A 17,159-nucleotide genomic window follows, 5' to 3' on the forward strand; every position below is an offset into this window, starting at 1 on the left:
GTGCGTGATGTCAACAGCTGCATGTGTTTTGAGCGGCTTCGAGGGACTTATCTTCTGACTCGATATGTTGTTATCTGTTCCAGATGATTTGAAAGATTTCAGTCTCCCTTCCTCGGCCTCAGACACATCAATCACAGATTTAACTCCAGATGTAGACTATTCAGTGTCAATCAGTTCATTTGATGGTGCTGAAGAAAGTATCCCTATCCTTGGACAAATAACAAGTGCGTGCACACCAGACATCCTCAATATCTTTTTCTTATTAGTTCTGTATCTTAAAACAAGCAACTGTTGGTATTGCATGTATGCATGGTAAGGGATTTGCTCATGTGTTACATTTTGACTTGAAACTTGGACATGGGTGATGTTTTAAGTCATGTGGCTTATGGGATAAAAAAGAGGAATTGTAGTCTTGCTTTTAAAAGCCACTTTCAAGAACATTTTACATTTAATATCTTACAAAGGTAATTTGGTAACTTGAGTCTTGTCTAGAGACCAAAATATAATAGAGAGTTACTCTTTCAAGCACTGACAACACACCATTCACATGTTCTTCAAAAAATGTAAAAAAAAAAAAAAATCCAGTTTAGTTCGAGACTTTCTTAGCAAATGTACAACAAATGAGATGTTGTTGATTATTAGATTTGATCAATCTATTTGCCGAAAGGAAATGTGAGCTTCCAAGACACAGGGCTAACTTCTTCTGCTATTACAGTTCAATCCAGCAACACAAGTGGAACGAAGAGGCCACCGTCAGAGGCTGTCAGTGAGTAGATTCAATCAAACCACTTCTTCATCATTCCAGATGTTAGTTTTCTTATCACCTATGAAAGGGAATTTTATATACAGGGTATTACATCACATTTTTCCTCTAAACTTGGTCACGAAAAGAAAGATTGCTCAAGGCTGTGGTTGGCAATGCCTTTAATTAAAAAGCATTAAAATAGAATCAGAGCTCATAAAACACTTTGCTTTGTACTGTTATAACACAGAGAGGGGGCTTTTTCTAGCCTCACTCATTGACTCGCACACACACAGACATCACAACTAGTGGAAAGGATTACGGTCCTGACCCAATTCCACTTCTTGAGTCCAAATCATGCCAAAACAAATCCAATCGAAATTCCAGAAAACCTGTTCTCAAGATGTACATTTCACAGTAAAGTTTTGGAGTGGTGTCTAAAGAAACAGAAATAAGCTTACTGAAAGTTTCCATTTGCTTCGGAAGCATCATTTTCTGTTAAAGGAAACAGACAGAGGACATGACTTTTTAGGAGTCATTAATAACCATGCAAGTGTAGTTGCAAATAGACTAAACAACAAAAAAATGTTCTCCATTAATATGTCAGATAAGTCAAATGCCAAAGAGTGAAGTCGATCTGTAGTAGACTGTTATATAGCTTTCTCTAATGCCTCTTTATTGCCTCGTCATGCAGAGTGTTCAGTGAGTGCTATAGCAGATCTGGTATTCCTGGTGGATGGCTCTTGGAGCGTGGGAAGAGAAAACTTTAAATACATCCGGAGTTTCATCTGGGCCATGGCGGGAGCTTTTGACATAGAAGAGGATAAGACCAGAGTGGCTGTGGTACAGTACAGCTCAGATACCAGGACAGAGTTCAACCTGAACCAGTATTACAGACGGCCTGATGTCCTGCGAGCCATTAAAAATCTGCCCTACAAGGGGGGTAATACCATGACAGGTGTGCAAAAGATTTACAATTTGCCATTCCATTATTTGGCTGATTAGGACTTGTTTCCGTATCAGCATCTGTGTTGGTCCTGGAACAGCCCTAGTCAACATTAATCATCCAATCAGAGTTTGGGGATTGTTGGTGGAAGGGATTGGGTTTGGTTGGAGTGTGCACATATTCTTGTAAGTCTATCATGTGGTAACACATAGATGATATTAGAACACACTACTGGCTTAAAAATAAACCATTACCTGACAAAACATAAAAAAGAGCCATAAACAACACCAATTCTTCCTAAATAAATACTTAAAAGAGTAACATGTAACATATGTAACAAGGATGCCTTAAAAAAGTGTTACAAAATCTTGACATGAATTAATTCGTTCCGGTTTCTTACACGCTCGACCAGGTGATGCAATGGACTATCTGGTGAAAAACACGTTCACTGCGGTGGCTGGAGCCAGGAAGGGATTCCCAAAAGTAGCCATGATCATCACGGATGGAAAGTCTCAAGATCCAGTTGGGGAGTACGCCGAACGCCTGAGGAACATTGGAGTAGAGATCTTTGTGCTGGGTATGTTCAGTATACATCTATTGAACATGCTTCTTAATCCAAAACTGCATGAAACACTATTTCAATCTGCGTTTCATGTCTTCAGGTATCAAAGGAGCAGATGAGGATGAGTTAAAGGAGATGGCCTCCGCTCCACACAGCAAGCATATCTATAATGTCCCAAACTTTGACATGATCAATCAGGTGCAGAAGGAGCTCATCACTCAGGTGTGCTCCGGTGTGGAGGAGCAGCTCAATTTGCTTGCAAGCGGAGAGGAAGGTACTGGCCATGCACACATAATCCCATTAAACACACAGAGAATTTACCAGTTAATGGAAGATCTATAAATCATAAATATTTATCCTTTTTTACCCCAGTTGTTGAACCAGCTACGGAACTCAGAGTAACTGACATCTCCTCCAAATCCATGAGGATCACGTGGCATTCGTCTCCTGGTGACATCACAGGCTATAAGCTGCAGGTCTTCCCCATGATTACTGGCGCCAAGAAGCAGGAGCTCTACACAGGGCCCACATTCACCGTGGCCAACGTCAGGGACCTGTCTCCTGAGACAGAGTATGAGATCAGTCTGTTTGCCCTCAAAGGTCTGACCCCTAGTAAGCCACAAGTGGTCAATGAGAAAACACAGCCTGTGAAGGTGTCTACAGGTAAGATGCTAACGACTAGTTTCATTAATGCTTCCAAGTCCCTGTTTACACCTGGTGTTAAGTTGCGTTTTTTCGATTGGGTAAAAGTAGACAAGAGAGACAAATTCCCATTTATAATTGGTGATTTAATCCATTGCTTTTCTCCAATTTTGGCCATTTCTGTCTTTATTTTGAGGGGAGGGTCTGTGGGCGAGTGTTTCTATGGGCTTTTTCTGATCTGATTTAATATTGTGAAATAAGCAATATTACATAGAACAATTTACATAGAAACCAACACATAGAGCAGCAGATTTAAAATCACAAACTGTGTTGATCAAGGATGCAACTGTTCCTGGATCACCTTGTGGGGACTAAATGTACAATATTTTCCTATCTAAATGTACAATATTTTACAATCTTTAACCATCATATTATAGGCTGGAATATGCTACATAGCAAAACTCATGGGAAAGGTTGTGTAGTGTATTCCAGCCTTAAATCTCACAGATCCACCCTATTCATAGTTCATCTATAAACTGGTACTTTTTGACTTACACTCAAAATGCAAAAAAATAATCATATTTATAATTTCCATACAAACGGGTTGTGAAGTCTTGTGTTTTGTTCCCTATAGAGTGCTCCCTAGAGGTCGAGGTCCAAGCCGATATTGTCCTCCTGGTCGATGGCTCGTACAGTATAGGACTGGCTAACTTTGCTAAAGTTAGATCCTTCCTTGAAGTGCTCGTCAATTCTTTTGACATCGGACCCAACAAAGTGCAGATCAGCTTGGTTCAGTACAGCCGGGATCCTCACACTGAGTTTGCCTTGAACAAGCACCGTGACAATGCAGCTGTGCTCAGTGCGGTCCGCACCTTCCCCTACCGTGGAGGCTCCACCAACACTGGCAAGGCCATGTCCTACGTAAGGGAAAAGATCTTCATTCCGGCCCGTGGCGCTCGTGATAACGTGCCCCGAGTCATGGTGCTCATCACAGACGGCAAGTCCTCTGATTCCTTCAAAAACCCTGCCAACAAACTAAGGGATGCAGACGTGGAGATTTTCGCCGTGGGAGTCAAGGACGCCGTGCGCTCCGAGCTGGAGGCGATTGCCAACGCTCCTGCTGATAACCATGTGTTTGAGGTGGAAGACTTTGACTCTTTTCAGCGGATCTCCAAGGAACTAACCACATCCATCTGCCTAAGAATTGAGCAGGAGCTCCATAACATCAAGAAAAGAAGTATGTGCTAGCTTCGATTACATTTGTATTGTTTTTTTTTCTTCAGTCATCTCTGTTCGTGTTTATGTGAGTGAGCTTTCCATGATTTCCAAGTAGGACATGTTGCTGGATCAACAGCCTTGATGGACCTGGAATAATAGTCTTATCAACCAATAACATTTCAGGAATGAAAATAGTATTAAGGTTAGGGCTAGGGTTAGGGATTTGAACAACAATCTTGTCGGTCTATCTATTCCCTCTGATAAGCTCTGGGGTAGTTAGTTAAGGATAGGCTTCAGACTATGTTTGTTTGATGGGAATGCTGTTCCAGGATCAACAAAAGATGTTGATCCATGAACACACCCTGCTTGGGACAGTCACCAGTGTGGTTTCATAATACAAAAACTAGGAAACATCTGTTAAGGGCAGATTAGACATAATAAACATCAGGAACAATAAATAATCAACATCTCAATATCATCATATTCAAAACTAAATTGATGTTATACGCTACACATTTCAGTTTTATGATTGTGTTAAAGGGACAGTTCAACCAAAAATGAAACTTTTGTCATCATTTTACTCATCCTCAAGTTGTTCCAAACCTGCACAAGTTTATTTTTACTGTTGAACACTGTTGAAGAAGATATTTTGAGGAATATATTGGTAGCCAAACAGTAGTATTTTTCCCATACTATGGAAGTCAATGGAGATTTCGAAACTTAACACTTTATTTTTAGGTTTAATTATTGCTATTAACAAACCATTAACTATGACTTTTGCCTCAATACACTACTAATTGTCTGCTTCTTAATGAATAGTAAGGTTTTTGTAAAGTTTAGGTGTTGGTATGATTAGGGATGTAGAATATGGTAATGCACAATATGTGCTTCATAAGTAATAAACAGCCAATATGTTATTTATAGGCATGCTAATATTTGATAGTGAGAATTGGTCCCTATTCTGAAGTGTACCCTCAACCTTTTTTTAATATATATCTTCTTTTGTGTTCAACAGTACAGGGTTGTAACAACTTGAGAATGAGTAAATGATAAAATGATGACAGGATTTAATTTTTAGTTGAATTATCCCTTTAACTCATGCGTATTTAGAATGTATTACTAGGTCCTCTTGAAGCAAATCTGCAAGCAAGACCAAGTTTAAAGCATGGAAAGCAAGATAATAAACTTTCAAGAAAATATACACTGTAAAAAAACATTGTTTCAACTTATAATGCTGTGCTCTCTCATACAGGTTTGGTTCCACCAAAGTCGCTAAGCTTCTCTGAGGTCACCTCCAGAAGCTTCAGGACCTCGTGGATTTCTGACGGAGAGGATATCCTGTCTTTTCTGGTGCGTTTCAGGCCAGCCGTTGATTTAACTGGAGACTACATCTCTTTGGTGGTTCCTCATGACACCTCCTCTACGATTTTGCCCAATCTCACGCCCCTGACCACTTATGAGGTTAATGTCATCGCCCAGTATGATAAAGGAGACAGTTTTCCCTTAATAGGGGAGGAGACGACTTTAGAAGGTATTTAATCATAGTCAAAGTTGATTATCAGTGAGAAGTGCAGCTTTTTTTGCATGCGGCTGATAACACGCACTTCTCTCGCATTTCAGAATTAGGCTCTGTCCGTAACCTCGTGGTGAGTGAAGAGACCGTAGACAGTTTCCGTGTGTCGTGGAGAGCCGCTCCAGGAGCAGTGCTGAGGTACAGACTGTTGTATGAGCCAGTGGGTGGAGGAGATAAACTGGAAGCACAGACTGATGGGAGTCAGGTCACCATTGTGCTCCATGAACTGCTTCACGTCACAACCTACCGTGTCACAGTTTACCCTGAGTATGCAAGCGGAGCGGGTTCCTCCATGGACACTGAGGGCACCACCAAAGAAGGTCAGCACTGTCGGAAGCGTTGACTCTTTTATCTTGAAATTCTAAAACAAGTAAATGAATCCCATATTTATTATTCTCTCTCAGTCCGGGGCTCTCCACGTGACCTGAGGGTCTTCAACGAGACCGTGTCCAGCATGAGGGTCTCATGGCGAGCCGCCCCAGGCAATGTGCTGCAATATCAAGTGGCCTACAAACCTGATGGTGGGGAAAGGAAAGAAATGTTTGTTAAAGGAGACACAACAACTGCTTTGCTGAGAAATCTGTCCCCGGACACCGAGTATGAGCTCTTCGTCAGTGCTCGTTACACCTCTGGCCTCGGAGCACCTCTGATGGGAACAGGCACCACTCTGGAAGGTAAGGCACTTCAGTATTGCATTGGAAGCTTTTTCTACAATGTGCATTTTCAACTGATAGGGGCCATCTGAACAATCTCAAGATCTGATCATTCCCAAATATTGGCAGATATACCCTAAAGAAATAGATTTGTTTAATGCAAAGTATACTACAAATTCATTTACACATATGTACTTAATAAAAATACCAAAAATGTGTCATCTAATGACAGATCTCACTGTGTGGATTCCCCCACGCTCGGGTGTATGCATTTGGTGTGTGGGCAGCAGATGAATTAGCTGAGCTTGTAAGAATGTCCTCACCCATGCTTGGCATTGAAAGGAGAGTGAATGGAAACAAAACCTCAAAAGATATTGGTTTGCTGAAATCTAACCATACTCTTGCAATCAGAATTTGGGGTTTCAAAATGAAATCATACAGTGTATAGCTCTGTTCTACTTTTCTAAAGTTACTAATTTAAAAATCACATCATGTCATTAAATAGATTGCAAAGTCTTTAGATTTTTAGTGATTGCTAGTTATTTGTGTCCTATTACTATCTGGCTTATATGAGTGGTCTCAAACCACTAAGAGCCAGTTTCTTCTACTTAAAAAAAAAGCTTCCCTTTTTGCTTTCGCACATGTCTCTCTCAATATTCTCTTGATAAAAGCATGTCAGAACTGCCATTAACTTGTGGGCTTGGCTGAAGGTTAGTCACTGCCAAACATTTTCATCCAAGGTTTTTAGCCCTAACGTATCAGCCATAAATGCCCAATACTTACTGCATCTCTTTCTTTGGATGGATTTCAAGCAGTGTCACATTAAAATTACCGATTACAGCATCGAACCAGAACTGCTAATGGCTGTCCTCCGCTCATTATACAAAAGCACTTATTTCAGAGGCTTGTCATTATGTATGCTGACTCAAGATGCCTTTCAATGAAGAGCTGAAGGAAACATGTGACTAATTTTTGGCCGATGACAAGGCGTTTCCAAACTGAGCTGCGTTAAACTCCATACCCTGGAGCATAACACAGCTTTCTTTGTTTTAGTTGCCCCCAGCCTCCAGAAAAAGTGCATTGTGGGGCCAATCCCAGTTGAAGCAATTAGGAAGTGACTTAAACGAGGGCTTCAGGGGCTGACCAGCTCACACTGCATCTCCTCTTCAGCCTGTTAAACTAAATAGTAAAAAATGCCGTTACAAATGTTAACTTGCATATCTTCTTAATTCAAAAATGTAAACTTGTTTTTCTAAATCCACAAGTTTGCTCCAGGGGTCTCAGAGCGTCTTTGTGTTTTAACATCTGGTGAATGTGGTTGCAGTCAGCATGAGTTTTGTCTCATGATAGTTTTTGTGGAAAATGGGCTTGGGCTGTGAGATCTTTGCCAGCACCAGATTATGTCTCTTATCCAAGACTTCTGCCCTGTTTTACTGAATATGAGCTGAATTCTGTGAGGACAGAGAGAACAGACCTCATTTTCTCATCAAGCGCTGTCCAGTTGGATCCCATGCAAATGTTGCAAAGCTTAATCAGTGTGCTATTTGAGATTATCCAAGTGTAAGTCATGCAAGGTTGCTTGAGATGTTTTCGTCAGCTTTGTATGGCAGCTGTTCAAAAGGACGCTCAAGATGTTCGTTACCAATGTGTTCTCAGTTTGTGACCACCCCACTGGTTCATTACCTCTTAAAGATCGATTTCTCAGATGTGTCATTTTTTATTCCACTCAGTCAGTGGCAGAGTTTGCTTTCTCTGAATGTGGACATGGGTGAGAAGATCCAGAAATCAGATCCAGGGCCTGAAATTGGGTTAAGTCTATGAAACAGCTACACCGAGGAAACCAGTGGAAAATGGTGCTAAATTGTTCATGATGTAGTTATTTGTAGATTTAGCGAAAGCTGGCACCCGTGATCAGGGGCTCAAGGTTTGGCTGGTTCGATTTTCGAAACAGTTGTGCTTAATATTTTTTGGGACCTGTGAGACTTTTTTCAGTATTCTTTGATAAAAAAAAAAGATATTGTGTGAGTGTATTACAATATGCACTGCTATTCAAAAGTTTGGGGTCAGTAATTTAAGAAAGAAAGATAGAAATTAATACTTTTATCAGTAAAATAATGATTGTAAAGACATTGTTAGAAAATATTAATATTTTTGAGTAATTGCTGTTGTTTTTTAATTTTTATTTATCAAAGAATAAAAAAAGTATCACAGGTTCAAAAAATATTATGCATCACAACAGTTTCAACACTGATAATAAATCAGAATATTAGAATGATTTCAGAAGGATCATGTGACACTGTCGACTGGAATAAAGGCTGATGGAAATTAAGCACTGCGTCACAGAAGTAAATTATATTTGAAAGTATATTTAAATAGGAAACCAATATTAGAAATTGCAAATAATATTTCACAATTTTACTGTTTTTCTGTACCTTGATGAGCATAAGAGACTTTGAATGAGGTTAAAATCTTTAATATGCATGAGAGTGTCAGTCAAAGTCAGAGTACCTTGCAGGCAAGTTCAAGTCTCAGCTCTTTCTTGACCCTGTTCCCCACTGCCTCCTGTCTACCCTAGAGCTGTCCTATCGAAATAAAGGCAAAAGGCCAAAAAATCACTTAATATACACAAGCTGGTCAAATCATCTGTCAAGAGAATGTGTGGGGCTGAAGGACACAGCATTGGAGAATTTGTCTTGCTTCCAGGCACTCCAAAGTGAAATAATTTAGGATGACAGTCACGTTAGTGCTAGAACTCCTGTTCCCAGTTAACATCAACATTTTGCTTGGATGGAATGCTAAAACAAGGATCAAAGAAGGAAAAATAGCATATGTGAAGGTCCAAAAGTAGTCTGGTTTTAATCTAGCCTCAACACATAACAATATCAGGACAGCATTAATAAACATATGCACGGTATTGTACTGTTGTGTCTCTGTTTAATGGCTACATTTTTTATCAGTGCAAAACCACAAATGAACATTCATTAATAGCCTGTGTTGTCTGAGTAGAGATGTTCTGCAGTGCCTGGCATTGGCAGTTTGTCTGCAGCCTGCAGAAGACATTAGCATATGATCTGCCCTCTTTGTGCTCTGTCAGTAAAATCAGACGTTAATCCTGGACGGAGAAAACAACTTCAGATCCAGTCAAGCTGGCATGGAGTCCTAATTTCTCTCTCTGTTTCATCTTGAATTAGTTATTGGTGTTCACTAAGGCATGCAAGCACTTCAGCTATTAACTATTAAACTTCAGTCCATAACTTGATGTTGCAAAAACGAATGTGTGTGTTGCTGTTTACTAAGTAAACAGGTTTTTCACCTGGTGGATAATAAAATGACCAAACCACTCAACATCTCTGCAACCTCATCTCAACAGCTTTGGCATTGGCAAGCACTGGCTACTTTTTTTTTTACCCTCTTTTGAAACGTCTAAAATATTCCTACATAAAAAACCCTGTACAGATGTTTAAGAAAAGTTAAGACTTTGGAGCACTTGCTGGAAAGAAACAGGGACATAATTTTCCTCAGCGGTTATCCTGTGATTTGCAGTCCCTATGCTCCCAGGTCTATGAGCTATGACGCAGAGCCTGGTAATTTCACTTTGACGTGGGCGGTTGTTTTATATTGACAAATGGCCCGTTTGGCTTGTTTTAGACCAAGGAGCTCAATGTGTGAGAGACAGGTGACTATCCTAATGTCAGGAGAGCATAAGGATGGGTGGTGAGAGGGAAAGCCTAACCTGATTTTACCAAGTGAGACATGTTCCTGGGACAACATCGTTGTTGACCCTGGAACAACATTGTGATTAACCAATCAGATTTGAAGAACCAGTTTATAGATTTTGTGAAGTTTATGCTTAAAATCAGTGTTTGGTGCTTGTACATCAGTGTCATTCATCTATCATTTCCTCTGATTTTAGGGATTACTCATGGTTAAGGTTAGGTTTAGCTGTAGGGATATGGTTAAGAATATATTTTTGGAGTAAAATGTTGTTCCAGGGTCAACAAAATATGTTGACCTAGGAACACATCGGACTTGGCAAAATCAGGACGTGCGAGAGGGAAAGGTGTTACCGTGAAAGTTTTACACTGCAGTTCACTATGCTGTCAGCCCCCTCACAATTTCATATCATTTCAAGTCCCTCTCCTCTCTTCTGCTTCGGGCCACTCAACATAGAACTGAGAGAGAGAGAGAGAGAGAGAGAGAGACAGAGAGAGAGAGAGAGCGAGAGAGAGGAGAGAGAGAGAAGATAGGTAGGTGGTATGGCGCAGATCAAAATGCGAAAATCTGCAGTCTTAGCAGTCTGTGTTTAATGGATCTGGTTTCGTGTTCAATGGAAAGTAGATGTGATGACAGATGTGTGGCGGCAGAGAGAGAAATTATTTTTGCAGAGATGTTTTCCAGGGTACGCGTTACTGACAGAGTAAATCAAAGCAATCGCAAGCTACCGATGTCTTAGACAGACTAGTGGAGAATTAGATAAAGGCTCATTTAGCAGTAAGGTTCACTCAAATTCCTCATATTTAAATTAAAAAACTTTTGTACCCATAAAATACATTTGTAGCCATCTACATTATATTTTTGGTCTTATTTGGTCTAATCAGTCTCTAAGCCTGGTAAAACTGGTGTTAAATGTTTTAGGTGATTAGCTAGGCCCTGTCCCAAATGGAAGACTTCATGTGCACTTGCGGTCTTAAGGGCTTACAATGGCCACTGCATGCACATATCTGTTAAAACCACGAGACCATAGGGTGTCCCATTTGTCATTTTAATGTTCATTAGGGTGCTGTTGAGTGCCCCCTTTATGGCAGTTATGTACCCTCAATCTGCACTTCTACAGAGTCTGCACTGGGACTAGCTCTGCAGCTGACTTCTACCCGACAGTCAAAGTGGCATTACGTCATGAAATTGTGGACTTAGAGGAAGACCACAAAGGTTTAGAGTGATATTTGGGACAAGGCCCATGTTGTTCTCCCTGCTGGAAATCCAGCACTAGTGGCACCAACATAAAGTATGCTGGATTTTTGGTTTGCTGGACCAAGTAAGGGAAGCAGCAATCTCAGTTGCTTGAGAACAGAATGCTGGTTCCCGAGCTAGACCAGAACTATACCAGCTCTAACCAGTATAAACCGGTCTGGACCAATATGGAATTTATGCAGTTTTTTTTTTCAGCAGGGCTCCCAGCTGGACTAGATGTCAGAAACATCCCTAAAGCCACCAAAACATGCCCACCTAAGCTTGGACAGCCTGGTTAACCAATGCAGGCTGCTTAAACCCATCTATACAGTATTTTGCTGGTCTTAGTTGGTCCTTTTCAGAGTTTAAGCCTGGCCAAACTGGTGTTAACTGGTTTAGGTGATTGGAAAGTTGGTCCCGTAGGCTGAGTAGCTGTTAGAAACCTGTTTAAAACTATCATAACATGTCCTCCTAACAAGCTCGGCCATACTGGTAGACAAGTTAACCAATGAGGCCTGGTTAGTATTTTGTTGGTCTAATTAGTCTCTAAGCCTGGCCAAATTTTTTTTAACAAGTGTGTCTTCCAGTCTGAACACTGTAAGTGTCAGAGGTCTTTCTAAAACCTTTGAAACATGACTGCCTTACCAGCTTCGCCAGGCTGGGAGACTAGTTAACCAAGGTAGCCTTATTTAATGGAAGTGTTTGTTGTGACCAGATTATTATGATGTTTTTAAAACCTTTGTATCTTTTTTTTCAATCATTCAGAAGTCGGCTCAGCTACAAATCTAGTTACTTCGGATGTGACTGAGAGCAGTTTTGTAGCATCCTGGACTGCTGCCCCTGGCAACGTCCGCCTTTATCGTGTCACCTGGAAATCCCTCTTTTCAGAGGAAGCTGGCGAGAAAACTGTCCCTGGGGAATTAACCACCACTGTTCTGGATGGACTGACACCAGAGACCCGCTACAAGGTTTCTGTCTACGCTGCCTACAGCAGTAAGGAGGGGCAGCCGCTGCATGGAGAGGAGACCACAGATGGTAAGTCAATTCCCACCTTCGTAATGAATCCAGCATATGACCAAACGCTCTTTACCTCGCTCTGTTTGTCTGAGGTGGGCCTCTCGTCCTGATGTAACCTACCCCAGAGAGGGGAAAAAAATTATATGCTGTATATAGTGTCCAAATATTTCACTGACATGAATATAAACCTTAATGAAGTATCTGCCCTAATCTGAACCAGTCACTGAAAAGTTTGAAAATGACACTCAACCTAATTAAGCTACAAGCAAATGAATAAAAAATCTGCTGTGCATATTAATTCATGTAACTCAGATGAGTTCAGTCAGACTTATGTGATGCCTTAACAATGAATGAAGACTTTGGTAACACTTTATTTTGATAGTCCACTTTAGACATTCCACAAGCAGTAAGTAACTTTGCAACTACATTTCAACTAGCAGTTAGCAGAGTATTAGTAGACTGTCTGCTTAATATCTTCTAACACTTTCTTTGTCAACTTATTGTCAACTTATACTAAGCCTAAACCTACCCCTACCCCTAACACTAACCCTAAACCTACCATAACAGTGTACTCTGAGAGTTAGTAGACATGTAGTTGCAAAGTCCTGAGATTTAGATGATATGTAGTTGACATGTAGTTACAAAGTTACTTATAGACGGTAGAATATCTAAAGTGGACTATCGAAATATAGTGTAACCAAGACTTTTTACCCGAAGGTTGACAAACCCACAGAATAACACCCAATCCATATCTAGACAGACCATATCTTGGCAGGTCTTCCAGCCAATTCTATCAAACCTTTACAATTAATTCAGAACGCGGCAGCAAGATTAATTTTTAATGAGCCAAAAAGAATACACGTCACACCTCTGTTCATCAGTTTGCACTGGCTTCCAATAGCTGCTCGCATAAAATTCAAGCCATTGATGTTTGCCTACAAAACTACCACTGGCTCTGCACCCATTTACCTAAATTTATTACTTCAGACTTATGTGCCCTCTAGAAGCTTGCGTTCTGCAAGTGAACGTCACTTGATTGTACCATCCCAAAGAAGCACAAAGTCACTTTTACAGGCTTTTAAATTAAATGTTCCCTTCTGGTGGAATGAACTCCCCAACTCAATCCGAGCAGCTGAGTCCTTAGCCATCTTCAAGAATCTGCTTAAAACACATCTCTTCCATCTTTATTCGACCCTCTAACTTTAACACTCACTATTCTAATTCTATTCTTTAAAAAATCTAACTACCTTTCTAATCTTTTTGTATTCTATTTTCTTTTCATTTATTATGCAATTGTATATGTTTGTGTGTGTGTATGTGCAAAGACCTCTAACTAGCTTGCTCTATTCTTTTATTTTTTTTATTCTATCTGTTTTCTTTTTATTATATTATATTAGTTAAAATCCCATGCTATGTGTACTGTGTTAACCTAACTGAGACTTGTTATAGCACTTATATATCATTGCTCTTTTTGTTGTTTTTGATAGCTTCCACTGTCTTCATCTGTAAGTCGCTTTGGATAAAAGCGTCTGCTAAATGAATAAATGTAAATGTAAATCTAGAGACCAGAATATCATACAGACTTGAGGGTGGGCCAACAAGAAACCAATTAAGTTGCAGTCGCATTGACCATTGCCTATCGAAATTCCTTGGGGTGAGGTCTAGTAATTATCAACAGAAATCCGTATGTGAGGATAAATAAGTTACTCAAGCAAATTCCAAGAAATCCATGAATTTGCCATGTCGAGCAACAGAAAGCTGTATGGTTTGAAAGTGCACACAAAGGCACTTTTTTTGTCCAAGAAATTTTTACAAATGACACTGTGCCTCTAGAATACCCGATCAATCATATAGACATATGCAATTTCAACATCTTGGCATCCAGTTTTGCACTTTGAGGGAGCGTCACTTAGATTTTCTTCAGAAAATGTTAAAATCAGTTTTCGAGTTAATATCTGTTTTAAGAACATTCTGCAACATAATGACATGCTCTCTGAAGTATGCTGGAGACAAAAGTTTTAAAACAGAAATGTCTCAGTGTTCATTCTGATGAGGAAGAAGTGAAAGAGTGGCTTTCATTTCCTTTCATAAGCTCAACACCAAGTGGGGGCAAAACATCATTGCTGTAGGTTTGCGTCATTATCACCATTTCCTCTAAAATACCTTCGCTGTGGCTTGTTATAACTTATGGTGGGTGTAGTGTATGGAGTGCGTGTAGTGGCTGATTTAATGATTTACACATGCTCTCTATTATCAAGGGATGCCGGATTTCAACACAGTGTGCAGCACTTTATGAGATCATCTTACTTATTCAGTGGGGCAACTCACTGGTTAAGCGTGCTAAGACTTGTTATTGGTTTATCTTCTTGTCTGTCATCTAAAAGGTCCAAAAGTTGAGCTGAAAACAATGTTCTGGCTTAGCCGGCTCCATTTCATGTCTGCTGCCAACACTCTATTCCTTACCTCCTTCCATACCAACTTTAGCACACGGTGTCCTTTTGGATCAGGGATTCTTGGAAAACTTGGAAGTGTAATTTTCCATCCATAAAACTCCCATTTTGTTAAAGGTCTCTTCATCTGAAAGTGTTCCATAGGCAGGTTAAAAGTGGACAATTCATTCCTTTCCCTCTTGCGTAAAAACACTCCAGTCATGGCACAAAAAGAGAACATTGCAGACAGTCTTAGAGTGTCTGCTTTATGCATGACGTACAATCATTTCAACATGTCTGGTCTGGAGATCTGTGGTCTGTGTTGGATCAAGATTATCTTGGCAGACAAACTATCATTATTCAGATGGTTTGCTGTTCCTGACCCCTAGGGAATGTGGTTGAATCAGTCCAACATTTAATGGACATTGTCTTTCATTTATCTCCCCGACAGTGTCAGCCGCTGCCAGAGTTGTTACGGTTTCAGAAGAAACAGAGAGGACCATGCGAGTGACATGGCAGCCAGCACCCGGCAATGTTGTCAATTACAGGGTATCGTATAAACCTCAGGGTGAGACACGCCAGTTGGCCTCCAAAGCACCAGGGGGCACTAACACTTTAGTCCTGAGGCGACTGCAGCCTCAAACCCCTTACGATATCACAGTGGTTCCTGTCTATAAGTTTGGTGATGGAAGACAAAGACAAGGAGAAGGAACCACATGTAAGTAAATACCAGATATTTGACAACTTGAGGTGAGGCAGAAGTTGTTGAGGTTAAAGTTATTTGAATGTGAACATGTTCATTCTCTTTGTTGTCTAATTTGACACCCTATATTTCCTCTGCAGTGTCTCTATATAAAGCTCCCAGAAACCTGCAAACTTCAGAGCCCACTAAAACCAGTTTCAGGGTGACCTGGGATCATGCTCCTGGGAATGTAAAGGGCTACAAGGTCACCTTCCATCCCACCGGGGAGGAAAGGGACCTGGGAGAGTTGCTAGTTGGCCCCTATGACAACACAGTGGTTCTGGAGGAGCTAAGGTATGAGACGCCAAAGCAGACACATGAAAAATTTACAGACGTCTGTTGAACATTGAACATACACACTATAATCACCTTCAAATGGATAACATGTAACTTCTTAAAACATGTGAATGTTAGCTTTCAGTCATGAAGACCTGTAGGGCAAAATATCTATAAATCTTCAGCATCAGTTTTCCATTGAAGTTCCATCTGTTTCAAGCCACAAATATTTAGATTGAACACTGGAAAATCTGCAACAATTATTGAACTGAACTGTATCAACATTGAACTAATTTGAGCTGGAAAATGATACTATTGTGATCTGTAGAGCTGCTTATAACGGAATTACATTAAATTGTTTTATAATTAATAAACTAATACAGTGATGATAAAAAAAAATCGAATTGCAGCCGAGCTCAGAATATGAATGCAATGTACTAAATTGCACATTGAGAGTTCTCTTTATAATGGTTTTCTATGGAAAATGTGAAACTTTTTTGCTTTTATATTCTGTGCTCATCTGCTTGCCTGTACATACTACGAATTTAGTGTATATATATATATATATATATATATATATATATATATATATATATATATACATACAAATAAACTGGTAGACAATTATGTGACGGTGTCATGTCATGTGAAAACCATGAAATGTGATCTATTAGCCTTTTCAGGCTGATAGATAGGATTGTTGACTGATTTGTGTTTCTCTCATCTCAGGGCCGGCACTAAGTATTCAGTGAGTGTGTTTGGTATGTTTGATGGAGGAGAGAGTATGCCACTGGCTGGAGAGGAGAAGACCACCCTCTCTGACGCCCCTGAACCCCCACCCTTTGATAATCCAGGTAAGATTAATAATAATAAAAAAACTACTCTCTTTCTGAGAAGGGTACTTTACCCCTCCTAAACCAACCAACAGATCTCATGAAACTACAGATTATACACATATATATATATATATATATATATATATATATATATATATATATAGAATGTTACTTGAGTTCCAAAACTCCATAGATGGAACAAATCTACCGTGTCTGGTATGCATTTAGTTAACTCATATATAACACAGCATACGTTCCTTGTCAGTTCTGAATCGGAAAAGTGGGCTGCAGTGTAGTGCTTTGAGTAATGGCAAATACCTTTCAGCACAGCTAATTGTGTTGTGAAAAAGCAGACAGTGTGACTGCACCATATGGTAGCCATGTCACTGCCTTTGCGTGGAAGGACTCTTGAATTTCAAGAGCAAGAAAGATTATCTGCTCAAAAGTACTTATGCTTTACAACTTGGTTAGGGAAAAAGTGTCAAACAGAATGAAAGCTTTGCACATGGTCGGCTGACCCTGGTCTGGAATGTTGCTCCTAATTGCAAACAGATCCGACGGTGAGAGTCGGCC

The 17,159-nt window shown here is 40.1% G+C and overlaps 1 protein-coding gene across 5 annotated transcripts in view; it reads left to right on the top strand.

The window, feature by feature from the left end:
• Positions 1-17,159, top strand: part of col12a1a (collagen, type XII, alpha 1a) — a 73,906-nt gene that overhangs the window by 4,736 nt on the left and 52,011 nt on the right. For 4 of the 5 annotated variants that reach the window (XM_026285310.1, XM_026285308.1, XM_026285311.1 and 1 more), the window contains 14 exons: positions 84-224; positions 716-766; positions 1,437-1,700; positions 2,101-2,265; positions 2,351-2,524; positions 2,623-2,913; positions 3,527-4,129; positions 5,363-5,641; positions 5,731-6,003; positions 6,088-6,357; positions 12,052-12,321; positions 15,184-15,450; positions 15,576-15,768; positions 16,480-16,604. The exons of the other annotated variant lie outside the window; for it this stretch is intronic. In XM_026285310.1, coding sequence (XP_026141095.1) covers positions 84-224; positions 716-766; positions 1,437-1,700; positions 2,101-2,265; positions 2,351-2,524; positions 2,623-2,913; positions 3,527-4,129; positions 5,363-5,641; positions 5,731-6,003; positions 6,088-6,357; positions 12,052-12,321; positions 15,184-15,450; positions 15,576-15,768; positions 16,480-16,604 — 3,366 coding nt within the window. The remainder of the gene's footprint in view (positions 1-83; positions 225-715; positions 767-1,436; positions 1,701-2,100; positions 2,266-2,350; positions 2,525-2,622; positions 2,914-3,526; positions 4,130-5,362; positions 5,642-5,730; positions 6,004-6,087; positions 6,358-12,051; positions 12,322-15,183; positions 15,451-15,575; positions 15,769-16,479; positions 16,605-17,159) is intronic. 5 annotated transcript variants of the gene reach the window in all.

This window comes from Carassius auratus, chromosome 17 (genome assembly GCF_003368295.1).
Source record: "Carassius auratus strain Wakin chromosome 17, ASM336829v1, whole genome shotgun sequence".
NCBI lineage: Eukaryota > Metazoa > Chordata > Actinopteri > Cypriniformes > Cyprinidae > Carassius > Carassius auratus.